General features: G+C 38.7%; 1 protein-coding gene and 1 pseudogene across 5 annotated transcripts in view; both read right to left on the minus strand.

Moving 5' to 3' along the window:
- Positions 1–17,588, minus strand: part of NEK11 (NIMA related kinase 11) — a 247,732-nt gene that overhangs the window by 185,250 nt on the left and 44,894 nt on the right. For 4 of the 5 annotated variants that reach the window (XM_046002712.1, XM_046002714.1, XM_046002715.1 and 1 more), the window contains exon 3: positions 15,457–15,622. The exons of the other annotated variant lie outside the window; for it this stretch is intronic. In XM_046002712.1, coding sequence (XP_045858668.1) covers positions 15,457–15,622 — 166 coding nt within the window. The remainder of the gene's footprint in view (positions 1–15,456; positions 15,623–17,588) is intronic. 5 annotated transcript variants of the gene reach the window in all.
- Positions 4,573–5,563, minus strand: LOC123940186 (annotated as a pseudogene).

The following is a 17,588-nucleotide window of genomic DNA, read 5'->3' on the forward strand; positions in this document are numbered from 1 at the left end:
CAGTCCCCTATGCCCTTATCGGAACACGTGCACAGCAGAAAGAGCTCAGCCTTATCCCCGACCGGCAGTTACCGAATGAACTCTGTCTTTATCACTTTAAGTAATGCGCGCTGTGTTTATCTTTGACATCATTCAAGGACAAAAACTCTTCTAAAGGGTTTTATTTTCATTACATTACTTAAATATTACCTAAAATTTATTTTTGTTACATTATATTACATCACAGATTTACATGTACCCACATAAAACTAAGAATGACTTTCCTTATACTTAAAATTTTATATAACTGTAGAAGCCTAACATAATATAAAATACAAAGTAAAACTATACAAAGTAAAATATATACAAAGTAAAAATATAAATCCAGTAAGACTCAAACAAATGATATTAATTTAATATAATGTGACGATGTTCTGGTGAAACTGTATCAGTCCTTACATTATAAATACGGCACTGGCTGCTTGAATTTGATTCTTTTCAGTTTGGCATGTCCAGGCTAACGTGTGTCTTGGGATGACTTAACTTTCTTTGTGTCTATTTAACTACAGAAAAATTCCCAGGAATACAGCAATGGTTGATTTACGTGGGTTCCAAACACATCATTGAAACATTTAGTCAGTCTGTCCTCCCACTCACGGATGATAGAGTAATACTTGGTGCCAAAAATGAATCATGAGCACAATGACAAACATCTAAAATTGCCTGACAGTGTCTGATAAGACCCCTTCTGATTATGCTTATATTAATGTATGTCACCTACCATAGAAATGAGTATGCAAAATGTTAAATTCTCTTGAGAAGCACTATCTCTGATCCCCTTTACCTCAAACACCGGACAAGGAAATGCAATTCCAGAAGTGTGCCTCTGAAGAAAAAATGAGTGAAATGCAAGTGTTTTTAGTCTTTAGGGTATGCCAACAACACAGCCCCATGAGAGAAGAGAAGTACTAAGCCACATCCCTAAGGAACATAAGAGCCAAACATTAAGCTACTTACAGACCTCCTGACAGACTTTTCATTGTAAAATGAAAAGGAGAAACATTTTAGGCAATGAAACAACCAAAGGGAAACTACTTCTAATTAAACATTAGGCCAACTAACTTACTCACTTGTGATGCATTTTTTATTTCCTTTCAGTGCAATACGCAAATATTTGCCTTGCACATTCTAACCTTCCACAAGGGCAGGACAAGTCAAAAATGGCAGAGCAGACCTACAAATTGCACGCTACCTCACATTCAGTTTGCTGCTGGATTTTCTGGGCCAAGGAGATCAAAGCTTGATGGAACTCAAAAATACAGTGAATCAAATATTTGACTCATTGTCAAAAAGACTATCATTTTCTTCTCATTCTCCAAACCTACATTTATAGCCCTCCCCTCTTTTTGATCCTAGAGTTTATCAAGGTTCTATTGGCTCATACAAGCTATACATCACAATGTTTCTATAAATTGCACAAAACAATTTTTGACAATATCCTATGAAGTAGACGCAAAAGCCCTTCTGATAAAAGGTGAGCTAGAAGTGTACATATTTTTCCAATCCAGGTTTCCTCTTCTATCCAAGAGGACCTTCCTCTCTCTCAAACACACATACACATACACAAATTTTAAAACAAAACAAAACAAAAAAAACCAAACCAGATATCCTTTCAATACTACATTTAGATTTTCTGAATATGATAAAATATCCCCACTGTCAGAAAAGTGATTATATACATATTGCTGTGTCCTTCCTGAATAGCTTCAGATGAGATGTATGGATGGACAGATAAATGGATGGAGGGAGGGAAAGAAGGAAGGAAGGGAGGGAGGGAGGGAGGGAGGCAGGAGGGAACGAAGAGGGAAAGAAGAAATAAAAGGAAAAAAGAAAAAACTGACTTATAGAAATATCAATGAAGCTGCCTGCTTCAAACTAATGTTTCTTACTTTAGAAAGGTCATACATAAGTACAGTTGTCCCTATGAAAACAGCTTTTTGCATACCCCAATTTAGTGCAATAACACTAAGTTTGGACAAATTTGTTTATTAAAATAGCATTCTTTTCAAGAATTTATCCCCAACAAATTATAGAAATATGAATTTTACATATTTGTATTAGCTTTGGTATTGTTTTCTTTGTGAGTGAGCAGAATTATGTTCTCTGTGAGTTATCTTGCCATAATGGGAGCATACTCCCTGGGTGACATTTAGTGTTAGTCTGACAATTACCTCCTAATGCTCTCCCAAGTGGTGACCAGAACTTGCTTACCTGTTTCCTGCATTGATAGTAAGTATGCACAAAATTTCCCACGACTAAATAAACATATATGTAGATTATTGAAAAAAAAGAACAGGGTCTTCAATAGTGGGCCTCAAAGTGACATGTCAGAAGGAGATTACACAAATTGCCTCTTGCTCTCTGAGCAGAACTATAAGGAGAAATGAACCAGTTCCTAATATTAAGCAAGGAATGTGTTTACTCAACAAGATAGCCAAAAGATTGATCAGAGAGCTGGGTCTCATCTTCCTCAAGTTACTGCCCCTGCAATTTTCATGTTGAACATTTACTTCTAAAAAAAGTATTTCCTTTGTATTTTGTTCTTAATAAATACTCTGTAGCTTATTTTCTTAGGATTTAAATTAGGTAATCAAGACCCTCACAGATTAAGATAACAAATTATGCTTTTATATAACAAGAGAAATACAAGTTTTTGTGTGAAGCAGTCTGATTTTAACTCAGCAGTATGAGAAGCATTTATGACTCTCTCTAAGCCATCTTCCATGTAAAAATCAAATGTTTTTGATAAAATGTCATGCATCAGTTTAAATTCTTATTGTAATATCTATACGCTCATTTTTTCTTAATTTTGTCTTTGAGAAATATTTAATGATGACACTTATTGCTAAAAAAAAAAAAAAAAACTCTAGTGATGGATGCCTGGGTGGCTCAGTTAAGTGTCTGCCTTTGGCTCAGGTCATGATCCCAGGGTCCTGGGATGAGCCCCATATCAGGTTCCCTGCTCAGCAGGGTGTCTGTTTCTCCCTCTACCCCTTCTTCTGTGCTCTCTCTCAAAAATAAGTAAAATCTTAAAAAACAAAAACTTTAGAGGCCCTGGGTGGCTCAGTGGGTTAAAGCCTCTGCCTTCAGCTCAGGTCATGATCTCAGAGTCCTGAGATGGAGCCCCGCATCCGGCTCTCTGCTTGGCAGGGAGCCTGCTTCCCCCTCTCTCTCTGCCTGCCTCTCTGCCTACTCATGATCTCTCTCTCTCTCTCTCTCTCTGTCAAAAAAATAAATAAAATCTTTGAAAAAGGGTAATTAAAAAAAAAACCTTTAGTGAAGAATACTTTGACTTAAACCATTATTAATGTGGCCCTAAGTCTGTATTTTTCATAGAAAATGCTTTCTTTCACTAATGTCACCCCTTGAAAGTTGTAAATAAAGCTTTGATGTTAACTTCTGAAGTTCTGAAAATCTGTTACCCAAAATATACCATTTGATGGGCTAATGGCATCTCCTCCCTCCCCCATACCAATTAGCCAACATGAGATTGATTTTGAAATGCCAAGACTTGAAGAAATGAAGAACAACTCAAATACAGTTTCTAAACACTATCTTTGATTCCATTAAAAACTTTTAAATCCTAAAAACATTTAATTAAAAAAGTTAATCTGTGTAGTTTTTAAGTCATCTACAGAAGCCCTTATAACCAGTTTAAAAGGCTAAAGTAGAGCATTCTCAGAGGCCTTTGTGTAGGCAACATTCAGAGTGTACACAAAGGACAAAATAATCTCAGGATTTTAGGGCTGGAAGAAGCTTGAAAAATTGTTCTGCTCCACTTCATTTTAAAATAAAAAAGCTGCCCCTTATTAATTCGCTTGGTTGACATCTTCAAATGCTGTTTTGTTACGCCCTTTGTCACCTTTTTTTTTTTTTTAAAGATTTTATTTATTTGACAGAGAGAAATCACAAGAGAGGCAGGCAGAGAGAGAGGAAGGGAAGCAGGCTCTCCACTGAGCAGAGAACCCGATGCGGGACTCGATCCCAGGACCCTGAGATCATGACCTGAGCCTAAGGCAGCGGCTTAACCCACTGAGCCACCCAGGCGCCCCTCCCTTTGTCACCTTTAAACAAGCTTCTAATACATCCTTCCAGGGGATCTCAAATGTCAGCAGGCATCAGAACCATCCATGTTGCTTGTCTAAAAGGCATACTCCTGCACCACATCGACAGAGACTCTGGTTCAAGAAGTCTGGAGAGGACAATGGGATCTGTATTTTTAAAAATTTTTTTATTAAAACAAGTTGTACTTACTTAGAAGCATTCAGTATGTCAACAAAACAGTTGCAACTTTTTTTTCCTTGCAATTACAGAGTGGTATTTAGTTAACAGAACAGCAGTGATTTTGTAGAAGCTGCATCACAGACAACTGAAGATGAATAAACTATCATCCCTGGGAATGCCCAACTGGCTCAGCAGGTAGAAGCAATTCTGGATCTTAAGGTTGTGAGTTCAAGCCATATGTTGGGGGTAGAGATTACTTAAAAAAATAAAATCTTAAAAAGGAAAGAAAAGAAAAACTACCATTTCCATATATAACTAATTTGTGCTGTGCACCAACCAGAACCCTCTTTAAATCTCTATGCCAATTTCCCACCTCCACACTATACCAGGCAATGTTAGTGGCCACAGAAAGAACACCATGACAGGGCTGTCGAAAGACATTCTGGAATGTGTTAACTGTACAAAAACAAGCAAGCAAGCAAACAAACAAAACCAAAAACAAAAACAAAAACCCACTGTACAGACTGTACAATTTAAAAACAAATCTTACGTACTCTTACATTTCAATTTTTTTTCTTTAAAAGGCATGAGTTGTATACAGGGAGCATTACCTGATTTATAGACAAGGAAAAAAAACTGTGCTAACACCAACTTATTCATCATCATATTCTTCCTCTTCCTCCTCCTCTTCTTCCTCCACTTTCTCATCTTCCTTGTCTTCTTTTTTCTTTCTTTTTGCGGCCTTGACGGCACCATTTTTGCCGCATCGGGCTTTCCTTGAGCGCGGTATGCAGCAATCTCCTTTTCAGTTTTCCTTCAGCTGAGAGGCCTTCTTTTCATGAGGCTGCTTGTCATCTACAGCAGTGTCTTTCCACATCCTTCCCAGTTTCTTTGCACCATCACCTACGGATAGGCCGAGATGTTCTCCTTTGATTTGGGGGTGACACTCAGAACAAAACTCCTTTGTTTCTAGGCCAATACTCAGAACAAAACAAGAAAAAGGTCAAAGGAGACCTGCTGGGTGCACTGGGGTCCTTGAACTTCTTTTTCTGTTTCCCCTTTAAGGGGGATGTAAGTTTTCATTTGTCTTTCATAACGGGCCTTGTCTACCTTTGTCATGTCTCCAAATTTTCCTTTCTCTTGAGCAGGCCCTCCACCTCTCTGAGCACTTCTTAGACATGTCTGAGGAGCTGACTCAAGCATCTGGGTGCTTCATCTCGAGCTCCTTTCAGAAAGTTTGCACAAAGAATGCATATGATGACATTTAGCCTCTCAACTTCTTAGGATCTCTTCTACCCATGTTTAGTTATTTTCCTCCGTGAGGCACAGAGTCGCCCCACGCCCACCTGGCTCTCACTCACCCCAGCGCTGTCTCTATGGAGTTCAGTGTATTGCAATGGCTGTCAGAATTCGTAATTTTAAACAAGCATTCTAAGTGACTCTGGGACAGGTAGCCCATAGACCACACTTTAAGGAAATGCTGCTAGATAATGACACAAAGGGGCCATTTATACCTAATATTTCACCCATCAATGAAAACATTTGGCCCAATAGTTTGAAAAATTCCAAAGACAAAAGATGTATTTGGGACAGTCAGGGTTCAATAAGAATCATTTTATAATGATACATTTTTAAAAGCCTGTGGCATTACTAAAGAGAACACCAATGAATGGGAGTGAGAAGGGCAGGGAAGGAGATCATCTGTCATTATAGAACCCAAAGACATTTCCTTAGAATTTTGGAAGTTCCCTGTAATGGAGTACATAAAAGTGGGAGAAGTGGAAGCCACACCATGCTCTTAAAAGCAAAATAAGAAAATCCAGTTTCAAAATAGATACTAAATAATGGCGTGTAGTATCATGATGTTTATGTCTCATAATATAAATGAGAATTCCTGAGTTTAGTTGCTAATTTCTTTTTCCAAATTTTTTTGGAGTAAGTGTTCTTCCTGTTGAGGCAAATATACATGGATAAGAATAAAATGGGAGAACTTATTTTTATCTTAAGAAGCGACATAAAATGGTTTCATCTATAAATCAATGGGTTGTTTTTTAAAAAAACTATTTGAAGTGGATTATTCTGATTCTGTTTTTGAAAACTTATATTTATATAAAGTCATATGTCAGCTAAAGCTATACCCCAGATGCTGTTAAGTTCTACTGAGTTTATGAACTGCTTTATATTTAGTGCATTAGTACAAATCTTTTAATAAAACTAGTTTCGCTTTTCAATTTTTATATTAACAATTTTAAGTAAAAATTAATGGCCTTACTTTTTAACTTTGTTGTTAAAAGGTTAAAATATTTCATAGTTTAAACAAAGAAAGTAGGTAGGACAAATCATAATACTTTAATTTTGGTACTTAAAAATCATAAGTAGATCAGTCAGATCTACAAAATCATGAGATACTCACATGATTTACAACCTTCCTTAACTGAATAAAGTCTAGACCTATAGAACTGGCACAGAGCAAATTCAGGAAGGCCTACCTACTCCAGGATGGAGCTGCCCAGATAACAGAGAACCCTGATGCGACCAACCTCTCTAAAGATAATGCTTAGTTCCCTCAGTCAGCAGCAATCCCAGCAAAGCAGGCCCTAAAGACAGCCCTGATATGTGGACACCTGGAGCTCACACTGGGAAGGATGGTGTTATAGACTGGATGTCCCCCCAAAATACTGTTGTAGACATCTTAACCGCAGTATGATAGTCTTGGGGGGGGGTATTGGGAAATGATTAGATCAGGAGAGTGGAGGCTCATGAATAAAATTAGTGGCTTTATAAAGGAGACCCCGGAGAACTCCCTCACCCCTACTACCATGTGAGGACACAGCAAGAAGATGAGCAACCATCTACAAACCAGGAATCTGACCTTCACAGACACCAAATCTGCCAGGATCTTGATCTTGGACTTCAAGCCTTCATTACCATGAGAAATAAATTTCTGTTGTTTATAAACCACTCAGTCTATGGTATATTGTTAGAGCAGCCTGAATGGACTAAGACAGATGGTCACTGATCAGTGTCACAATAATCAATATCCCAGGAGTCTCTCTCAACCATGAAAAAACCAATTTGGATGGAAGTGGCCCCAGACACAGGATAATAAACAGTAGCTTTATGAGACTTATCATTGCCAAATTCACTTGCAAGAGTGTACTGACATGTACTAGAGATTCAAGATTATACAACTCAGCCTACTTATTTGGTTCATTTAAGCAGTTTTACATAAATAAGAAACATAAGCGAAAATTTCAAATTTTCTTTTTTACAGTACAAATAGATCCTTGGCAAGTAATCGCTTGAAAATTGCTATCAGGCCCATTAGTGTTTAAGAATTTGCATGTTTTCTCCTTCCCACATGAATCATACTAACAACTACAAGTCAGGCTCAGAGTTAAAAATCAGCTTGCCCTCTAGAAAACAACTGGAAAGGGAAGACGGGAGTAGAAACGATTATAATCATAACTTCCATTATTGACAGTCTACTAGGTGCAAAGCTCTGACGGCCATTTTTTCAATATTCATTATTTCAAATCCTTGAGAAACCTAACAAAAGAGGTTTGTTACACTATCTTAATACCAGGAAAAGGATCAGAGAGATGAAATAACTTGCTCAAGGAAATGGACCAAGATTTGAACAGAAGTCAGTGTGCTGACAAAGTCCACACACTCTCCACTGGTTCAAACCCTACCCAGTCTCCGAGTGAGAGAAATAAAATAATAACATTAGCAACACATTAAAATAGCCATGTGTGCACAAACTAGTAGACATGTGTTTCTGTCTTTATGTATAACTGGAGATAAAGATACAGAATATAAATGAGAATAAGCCAAGAAAAGGAAATACACAGGTACGTGTGAATTGTGAGATGATCACTACATTCAAGTTAATTGAAAAATCTAATACTTCACATAGTTATATTCTTTCTTCCATTTTTTTTTTTTTTTTTTTTTTTTTTTTGGTGATGAGAGCACTTGAGATCTACTCTCTTGGCAAATTTCAGGCATACAGCACAGTACTGTTAACTATGTCACTGTCCCCAGAACTATGTTCTTGATTCCCAGAATTTGTTTATCCTATAACTGAGAGTTTCCATTTAATATATTTTATATTTTCCTATAATTCACATAGGCTTGACTAATGTGGCTATGCAGAAATTTGTGTTCTGGGCCACAATTTGAAACATGTTTGGTTAATGTTGGTATGAGCAATAAAACAGTCAGTCTCTTCTAATTCATGTCCATGTAAAGGTAGATAATTACATGAACTATGTGGTTGACTCTATTAAATATTAGGGAAGGAATTAGAGCAATCCAAGTAGAAAGAAAAAAGGAGCAGTTTTTCTAATACCCCTCATCCAGCTTCTACCCTGAACAAAATTCAATATACCAGCCATATGAATGCCAGAAAATTACTCCACCTGGGGTCCTGTTTCCTCATCTATAAAATAGAGTAATATATAAGAATCTACTTCTCCTTGAAAAGGGATGAGGCCATGTTAAGGAGCCAACATGAAGGAGCCCCAACAGCTAAAGCCGGAAGAGTCTGAACAACAAAATAACGAGTATTGGGTTATAACCCATAGAATAAAATAAATATTCATGAGTTCATGATAATATAATTGAATAAATACATAAGTGGAAAAGGAACAGTAGAACAGCTATTCCTTTTAAGAGAATTCCAATTAGTAAATGTAGAAAGAATGAAGGAAATACATAATCACCTTTAGGAAAATATCAGAGGAAAAAGCGCTCCAGGCAACCTTCACTGGAAGATGCTAAAATCAGTGGGTGGAAGTTTGAGGAAAAACAGGATTATCAGCATAGTCTCAAAGTATCTTTCCCAAGATACTACCCACTTTTTTTGTAGTGTTACCCACTACAAAAAAAGGGAATAGTAACTTTACAGTGGAGAACTTCACAGTGGAGAAATTCAGCAGACAAAACTTCAATCAAATAATCAAAGTTAACATCACCAGTAATAAGATATACTAACATCATGTCCCCTCTTAATACGATATAGTGAGAAGGACACCACATCACTTCTGTGGTAGTCTTGCCCAGAATATATAACCTCAATCTAATCATGAGTAAACATCAGACAAATTCAAACTGAGAGGTCTTCTACAAAATAACTTACCAGTACTCATCAAAAAAAAAAGAAAAAGGTTGGAAAGGGAAACTGTAACAGATCAGAAAAGACTAAGGAGATACAACAATTTTATGCATTGTAGGATCCCAGATTTGGCCCTGGAACAGACAAAGACACTAGGAAGGAAACTGGTAAAATATTAATATTCTGGTTTTGATAACCGTACAGAGGCTATAGAAGTTATTAACATTAGGAAACATGTTTAACTTCAAATGCATTACAATTAAAGGTGAAGTATTAAATTCTTACATCATGGTCCATGTATTTCTACTTCTTAGCATTTTATCACTTTAACTCAAATGTCCTTGCCCCATCTCCCTTGACCAAGTCCTTCCCATACTTCAAGTTCAAATATAATGCCAGCTCCTCCATGGTTCCTGCAGTCCAAAGTCATTTCTCTTGACTCTTAGCTCCCACAGCACTTTAACCACCCCATTCCCTTGACCCCTACCACACCCCCCCCTTGTATTTTTGCCATTTTTATAAATGATTTATTTATTCTACCAGACAGGTTCATTAAAGAAATATTATCGTATTATCTCTGTTGTACCATACTTCCTAGAATTGTATCTGACACAGAGTTGGGGATCATAATGGCTTCTGGAAAGACCTTTGATTACTACTGCCTTTGTGAACTTGAAATTCTTAAGGAACCAATAAATAATCTAGAATGTCAATTTATTCATATGCATTGAGAACTACAACTGCCAAGACAAGAGGGAGCTCTTGTCAGTTTAGCAGGAAGATTTTTTCCTTTTAGAAGAGGCCTAGATAGAGAGCTGCATTGTAATCAGAAGTTGCACATGGAGCAAGGAGAATAGACCAGGCAATTTTCATGAATAATAACACCAAGGATAACTAATAACACTAAGGATAAAACCTAACCTACCACCAGAGCCATACCTCCCAGTTCTCAGGTCTGGGCCTCATATTTGCTCAGTGCTCCATAAACACTGACAAAGTTTTCCTTTAAGACTCTATTTTCCTATTTGTACACTAACCATTCCCCTTCTTATGAGTTCACAGCCCTGGCTACATATTCGAGTCACTGGAGAGCATTCAGAACTCCTGATGTCTAGATAAAAATCCAGGTTAGTTAAATCAGGCTTTCTGGAGATGGGCCTCAGGTCTTGTGATTTTTTAAAATCTTCTGGCAATTCTAATATACAGCCAAGGTTGAGCAGTACCGTTACACTGATAAATTTTTGTTTAGTTATGTCAGTATCGCTAAGTAGAAATTAGACAAGTCCAACCGTTTCTGCTTTTGGTGGAGAGTCATATGCTCTCTCTCTACTGAAGATATGTGATCTCACCTATCCTCTACTGCATCTACTAAGTGAATGCCCACATTTCTGGGGATGTCCTGCCCTCACCCAAAGGGAAACCTTCAGGTAGTATCTCACAGGTCTCTAGTGCAGTACATTGTTAGACGTCAGCAAAATAAGACAGGACAAAATGCTTTTGACATATAAAACAGGCAGAAGGATCCAATGTTTTATCTTTTACCATTAGTGTTTGACAGAAATGTGGTGGGAAGCAGCGGGAAGCAAGTGATAAATAATTTGTGAGAAAAAAAAATTCTGAATACTAATTTCCTTCTGGCTCATTCTGTGGGTCCATGTGACAAAAAATGAATCAGAAAAAATTCAATCCCACATTGAAAGTTTGAGATGGTTTCTACTATGTATAAAGTGCTGAGTGCCAAGAGGCATAAAATACTATGTGGTTAGGGTAGAGGGGCCAGGTGGAGAGAGACTTCCAGCCAGGAGATTATGGGAGTCTTTGTAAAAAAGGTGACATTTCTGCTGGGCCGGGGAGGATGATTAGGATTTGAAGAAGGATATTCTAAAAGGGAATGGTCCAAGTAGAGATGAAGAGGTGTGAAACTGTGCAGTAGGGACAGAAAACAGGAAGTAGTTCCATTTAACCTTGGGTGGTGGGGGTGGGGGGGGGGAGAGAAGACACCAGTATTTGAAATACTCTCCCACTCTGGTAGTTTTGGAACTATTCCCCATCAAAGATTTGGTTAGATCTTGACAAGAAGTTGTGAGAGTTTAGTTATTTGCTTTTCACACTCATAATCTGATAAGATGTACCAAAGGGTTGAGAGGTGGATGTAGCAGCCTCACAAATGAATCTATATATTTCAGTCTTGCAAGGTCTCAAATTAAATTACGAAAGAGCAAACTTGGAGATAAAAAGACCAGCTATTTGAATGGTGATGGCATTTTCCTATGAAGTGCAAGTTTGGCCATATGCTATTTCCAATATTATTTTACCTCAATAAAAAGAGGATAAAGCCAAGCTTGTGCAAGGTCTGAGGGTGAGAAATATCTGTGTTAACAAGAACTAGTGATCCGCACACGTCATTTCTTAAGAGTCTGGGAGTGACAGCCTTACAGCTCAGCAGCTTGGAGCCCTGGAAGCCCCAGGACAGTTCCCCGGGCTTGCCTGCAGTCGTCACCATGGCAACACCCCTCCTGAAGAGAGTAGCTCAGCCCTTGGAAACCACCAGAATTTGAAAATTAACGCAGATGATCCTAGACTGGATCCTGTGCAAGAAAAAACATACAGAAATGTCCTTTCTAAGAACATAAATGGGACAAGTGGGCTACATTTGAAGATGGATTATGGATTAGATGGGGGGGGTTCTCAAACTTAGATGTGTTTTGGATTTGCCTGGTGGACTTGTCAAAACACAGATTGCTGGACTCCACCTCCAGAATTTCGGATTCAGTATGGCCGGGGTGGAGTTCCCAGACAATAGTGATGCTGCTGGCCTGGGATCACATTTTTTTTTTTTTTTTAAAGATTTTATTTCTTTCTTTGACAGATAGCGGTCACAAGCAGGCAGAGAGGCAGGCAGAGAGAGAGCGATGCGGGGCTCCATCCCAGGACCCTGAGATCATGACCTGAGCCGAAGGCAGAGGCTTTAACCCACTGAGCTACCCAGGCGCCCCCTGGGATCACATTTTAACAAGCCCCTGGACTAAATACCAGCATTGCTGCTGCTTAAAAAAAAAAAAAAAGAAAGAAAGAAAGATTTTATTTATTTATTTGTCAGAGAGAGAGAGCACAAGCAGGGGGGAGCAGCAGGCAAAGGGAAATGGAGAAGCAGGTTCCCTGCTGAGCAAGAAGCCTGACCTGAAACTCCATCCCAGGACCCTGAGATCATGACCTGAGCTGAAGGCAGACGCTTAGCCTACTGAGTCACCCAGGCGTCCCACCAGTATTGTTTCAATGTTAATTTTCTGATTTTGACCATTGTGCCATGGTTATATAAAACAGTGTCCTCAGCCTCAGGAAATACAGCAGTAGTATTTAGAACAAAGAGGCATCGTGTCTGCAACCCCCTTTCAAATGGTTCAGGAAAAAAATACAGATAGATGAATAAACAGAATGATAAAGTGGATAGAGGAAAATTATAACAATTGGCAAATCTGGATAAACATTTCATTGTGTTATTCTTCTAAGTTTTCTGGTAGATTAAAATTAGATTAAAGTTAAAAAATTTTTTAAAATAAGGCGGGAAAAGAAAGTTCCAGCTTATCACCTAGACACTCTAGGTGAGCTTCTAGGTAGCTGGTAGCCATATGTGGTTATTTAAATTTAAATATACTAAAATTAAATAAAATTTAACATCCAGCACCTTGATCACACAAGCCACACTCTGTCAAGTGCGAAGGAGTCATGTGGGACTCCAGACTACTGTACTGGACAACACAAATAGAGAACATTTCCATTATCACAGCAAGCTCTATTGCATAGTACTGACCACAGTGAAAAATAGTAAGGCCAGGAGAGACTCTTTGGAAAGTCTAATGTGCCAAAAGCAGCAGGAGGTAATAGTAATAGTCACAAGCAGTAGGAGTCAGTTGTCTACCAAATAAAACTGTTGCTTAACTGAAGGGCTAAAGGAAGAGAAATGATTAAATTATAGCAGATGGGGGCGCCTGGGTGGCTCAGTGGGTTAAGCCTCTGCCTTCGGCTCAGGTCATGATCTCAGGGTCCCGGGATCGAGCCCCGCATCGGGCTCTCTGCTCAGTGGGGAGGCTGTTTCTCCCTCTCTCTCTGCCTACTTGTGACCTCTCTCTCTGTCAAATAAAAAAAAAAAATTATAGCAGATGGATCATACTGTAGCTACACACGGAAACACAGTTTTGCACGGATTCAGGACATACATGCCAGAGTAGCTGTTCATTATCACGGCTCTGCACCACTCATCATTTTGTTCTTCTTAGCAGTCCACTGGCTCAAGGAGAAGTAGACACCCAAATGCAGTGGTTCTCCTGCCCTCCTCTTTCCCTCTCACTTTCCTCCAAGCAGAGGAATGGACAAGGTAACACCTGGCAACGCTGAGCTGAGGAGGCTGACCTGCCCGGAAATAGCTGAGACTTGGAATATCTCAAACTTGCAGATGTTTGAACTGGGCTTTTGGCTTCATATTGGTTAATACACCAGCTAATGTGTCAAGCAGGCAAGGCTGACTTTTGTTGCTATCCCTGCTCCTTCCGAGTTTCTTCTGCCTCTTCTTTTCTGTGTCTCAAACACACAGCACCCTCTGGGTGTCCAAAGTTTCTGACCAAACAGGCGTGTCCTCCATTCTAACAATCATCTTCCTTCTTTCCAACATCTTTTCTTTCAGGCCCCAGTAATACCCAGGTGATGAGCTGACTAAATACACTCTAAAGTATGACAAGCACCAAACTCCCCCAAGGTACATTTGGCTAAGACTAGCTCCCAGAATACTCTGGGAGATACTTTTTGAGCAAAGTCATCTTCATGTTCTCTCTGCCTGACCCAGCCCTTCTAGCTCCCCTCTACCTAGCCTCTCAGGAGCAAACATACAGATTCACAGTACAGCTGTACTTTGTCAGTTTCCCCCTCCCCTACCTTTTCAGGCAGGTTCAGACTCAGTTGGGGCTCAGTAAAATGCACAGCTATCACTTGCAGAGAACATAGAGTGGCAGGCAAAACTGCAAATACATGATGCCATAAATCACAAAATGATAAATATGAAGAAAGATTTTCACATGGAAAATGAGCCATATTTCCATTTTCAAATTTCCACTGGGGAAAATGAGGAATAGGCCTAGAACCTGAAAGTCAAGAGAGGGACCTCTGCTCTGTCCAGGCCTGTTACAGCATTTAAATGTCCATTTAAGTATTGGACCATTGTAGAAGGTTTGGGTGATCCTTCCCTAAATTACTCCCTCTCCAAGAAGCACTGTCCCGTAGCAACTATTACTTCATTGGAAGTGAGTCTGTCAATTACCTAGAGATCATCATTCTTAGCTGCAAGACACCATACCCCAGGTCTTTATAGTTCAGCTTGTGGGTTTTTTTCTTTTTTAAAAAAGTTTTTATTGGGGCACCTGGGTGGCTCAGTGGGTTAGAGCCTCTGCCTTCGGCTCGGGTGGTGGTCTCAGAGTCCTGGGATGGAGCCCCGCATCGGGCTCTCTGCTCTGCAGGGAGCCTACCTCGTCCCCCCCACCCCCGCCTGCTTGTGATCTTTGTCTGTCAAATAAATAAATACATAAATAAAATCTTTAAAAAAATCTTTAAAAGCCTTTATTTTTAAATACTGATTAGGGAGTGCCTGGGTGGCTCAGTGGGTTAAAACCTCTGCCTTCGGCTCAGGTCATGATCTCAGGGTCCTGGGATGGAGCCCCGCATCGGGCTCTCTGCTCAGCGAGGAGCCTGCTTCCCTTCCTCTCTCTCTGCCTGCCTCTCTGCCTACTTGTGAGCTCTGTCATATGTATAAATAAAAAAATCTTTAAATATATATATATATATAAATATATAAATACTGATTAGTTAACATACAGTATAGTATTAGTTGCAGGTGTACAGTATAGTGATTCAACACTTCCATACAATACTCGGTACTCATCACAATATCCTTAACCCCTATCACCTATTTAACCCAACCCCTCAACCTATGATTTGATCACTGAACTTATGAGATATCTCTTTACAGACAGCTATATATTATGAAACAGATTCTTCCTGAGAATTCCAAAAGAGGAGAGTCTCACCTCACAGTACTCTGTGATAATGCAGAAATTATCGTGCTCCACAAAGCTCGCATGGAACTTGACAATAGCAGGGTGGTCCAGCTTGGAAAGGAGCTGAGCCTCCAGATTGGCCTGCACAGTCTCATTTGGATTAAGATCTCCAACAGAGATTTCCTTCAGTACCTTTCTGCAGCCAAACAAACAAATAAAAATAAAAATTTAAATACATTTAAAGTTAAAAAATAACAGCTATGAACAAGTGGTCCAGGGCCACCTAACTAATGACCAGGCCATGACCTACTCATAGGTTTGGTATTGTCTGTTATGACACTGTCACCTAGAGGTCTGTGGGCCTGCTTGCCTATCCTGGTCACTGACATACCTGTACCTCTACAGATTTGGTCAAACAGGACAGAGACTGAGCTAATTTTGAGCAACATTGCTGAGGGGGCTCCTGTTCTGTCTCTGTAGATGTCTCAGTTTCCCTTTGTCTTTCACATAGCATCTCTGCTTTCATCTGTCTCTCTGTGAGACTCTGTCTCTTTCTATCTCTCACCTTATCTGTTTTCCTCTGCTTTTCTATTTCTATTCCTATCTCGGTATCTATTTCTGTTTCTTTTTTTCTTTTTTCTTTTTTTTTTTTTTTTTTGTCTCTGTGTCTTTCTGTCTTTACCCATGTCCTTCTCTCTCTCTGCCTCTGTGTCTCTCTTTGCCTCTGTGTGGGTGTGTGCTTCTCTCTCACAGCTCTAAAAATTTCCAAATCTAACAACTTAATATCAATAGGGCCATTATCTATTTAGTTTCTTTCTTAAACTATCCTTGGCATAGCATACTTTATTGCTATTGGTATTTAGGACAAGAAAAAAAAAAAAACCTAAAAACACTGATAGAGAGGAATTTAGGATCTCAAGCATGTATAAATGGAAAAAGAGCTCATTAAATCTCCAAATTATTAATTTTAAAACTGTAACAACTCAATGAGGAGTGGACCAAACACTATCTCTTCCCATTTGAGAAAAAAAATAGTCTGATGAACAAACCAATTATAGTACCAAGTGTAAACTAGATTGCTGGGGAAAAGCAGTTTAGAGCACCAATTATGTGTGCAGACAGATTCTGCTGATTATAAGTGAATGTTAGCTATTCATTAAGGCAAGTTCTGCAGAACCCATACTAGAAAACAGTTTGCAAAGATGTTCTTTAAGAATTACAACCTATGCATATTAATGAAAATGTATTTATAGTAGAAACAGTCTTAATTAAAGGCCCTTCAACCAACTCATGGATGAACCAGAGCTCTCCAGTTCTTTCTAACAGATGCTGATTGTTGCCTTTGCCATAGGGAATGCTTGCGCCTAGTAGGTGCTCTCCAGCACACCCATTAACTTCTGCCCCTCTAGGTGAGATGTGTGCTTACCTGAGTTATTGTGCTTATTCCTGAACTTAATCATGCCAGTTGTGCTTCTTACAGTAAATTTGTGACTTAGATGTGACAAAATGATGAAGAATGAGTATGAGTATCATCTTTGGGAGAAAAACTGAGTTAAGTGTTTGCCAAAAAAAACTTGAATGTGACAAGTTGCAAAAAAAAAAAAATTGCTGATAATAATTGACAAGATAGTGCTAAAAAGTTGGGTTAAAAATGGAAAAATTTAGTATTTTGAATTCAGATTGGTAAATTTTCATTTCATTTTAAAGAAGGTAAACCTTGACATATGTTGGAGGTAGTTTATGCAAAGAAGATGAAGGGACTTCTAATTAGAAAATACTAGATGTTGGTTGTGCATCAAAAAATGGGGAAAAATGTACAATGATATGTTTTAAGTTGACATAAATGCTTTCATTATGTCATTTCACTTAAAAATTGTTTACTCTGTTTACCCAAGTACTTGCCCCAATCACACTGGATGTCATGATGGGATGTCTCCTATCCATTTGGATAGGAGAGCTCCTATCATCCTTAAAAACATAATTATCCTATGAACTTTTCATTGATTTAAATAAGACTTTTCCCTAGTTGTTTTACTGTAGAAGAAATTTCCTCAGGCAATACCAGAGATAGAGCCTATTTCTTTGTTCAGACTCCTGGCCTAGAAACTTAGATATTACAGTTAACACTGTATCCTGTAGTTTTTATCCAATCCATTCCTCAG

Source organism: Meles meles, chromosome 4 (genome assembly GCF_922984935.1).
Source record: "Meles meles chromosome 4, mMelMel3.1 paternal haplotype, whole genome shotgun sequence".
Taxonomy (NCBI): domain Eukaryota; kingdom Metazoa; phylum Chordata; class Mammalia; order Carnivora; family Mustelidae; genus Meles; species Meles meles.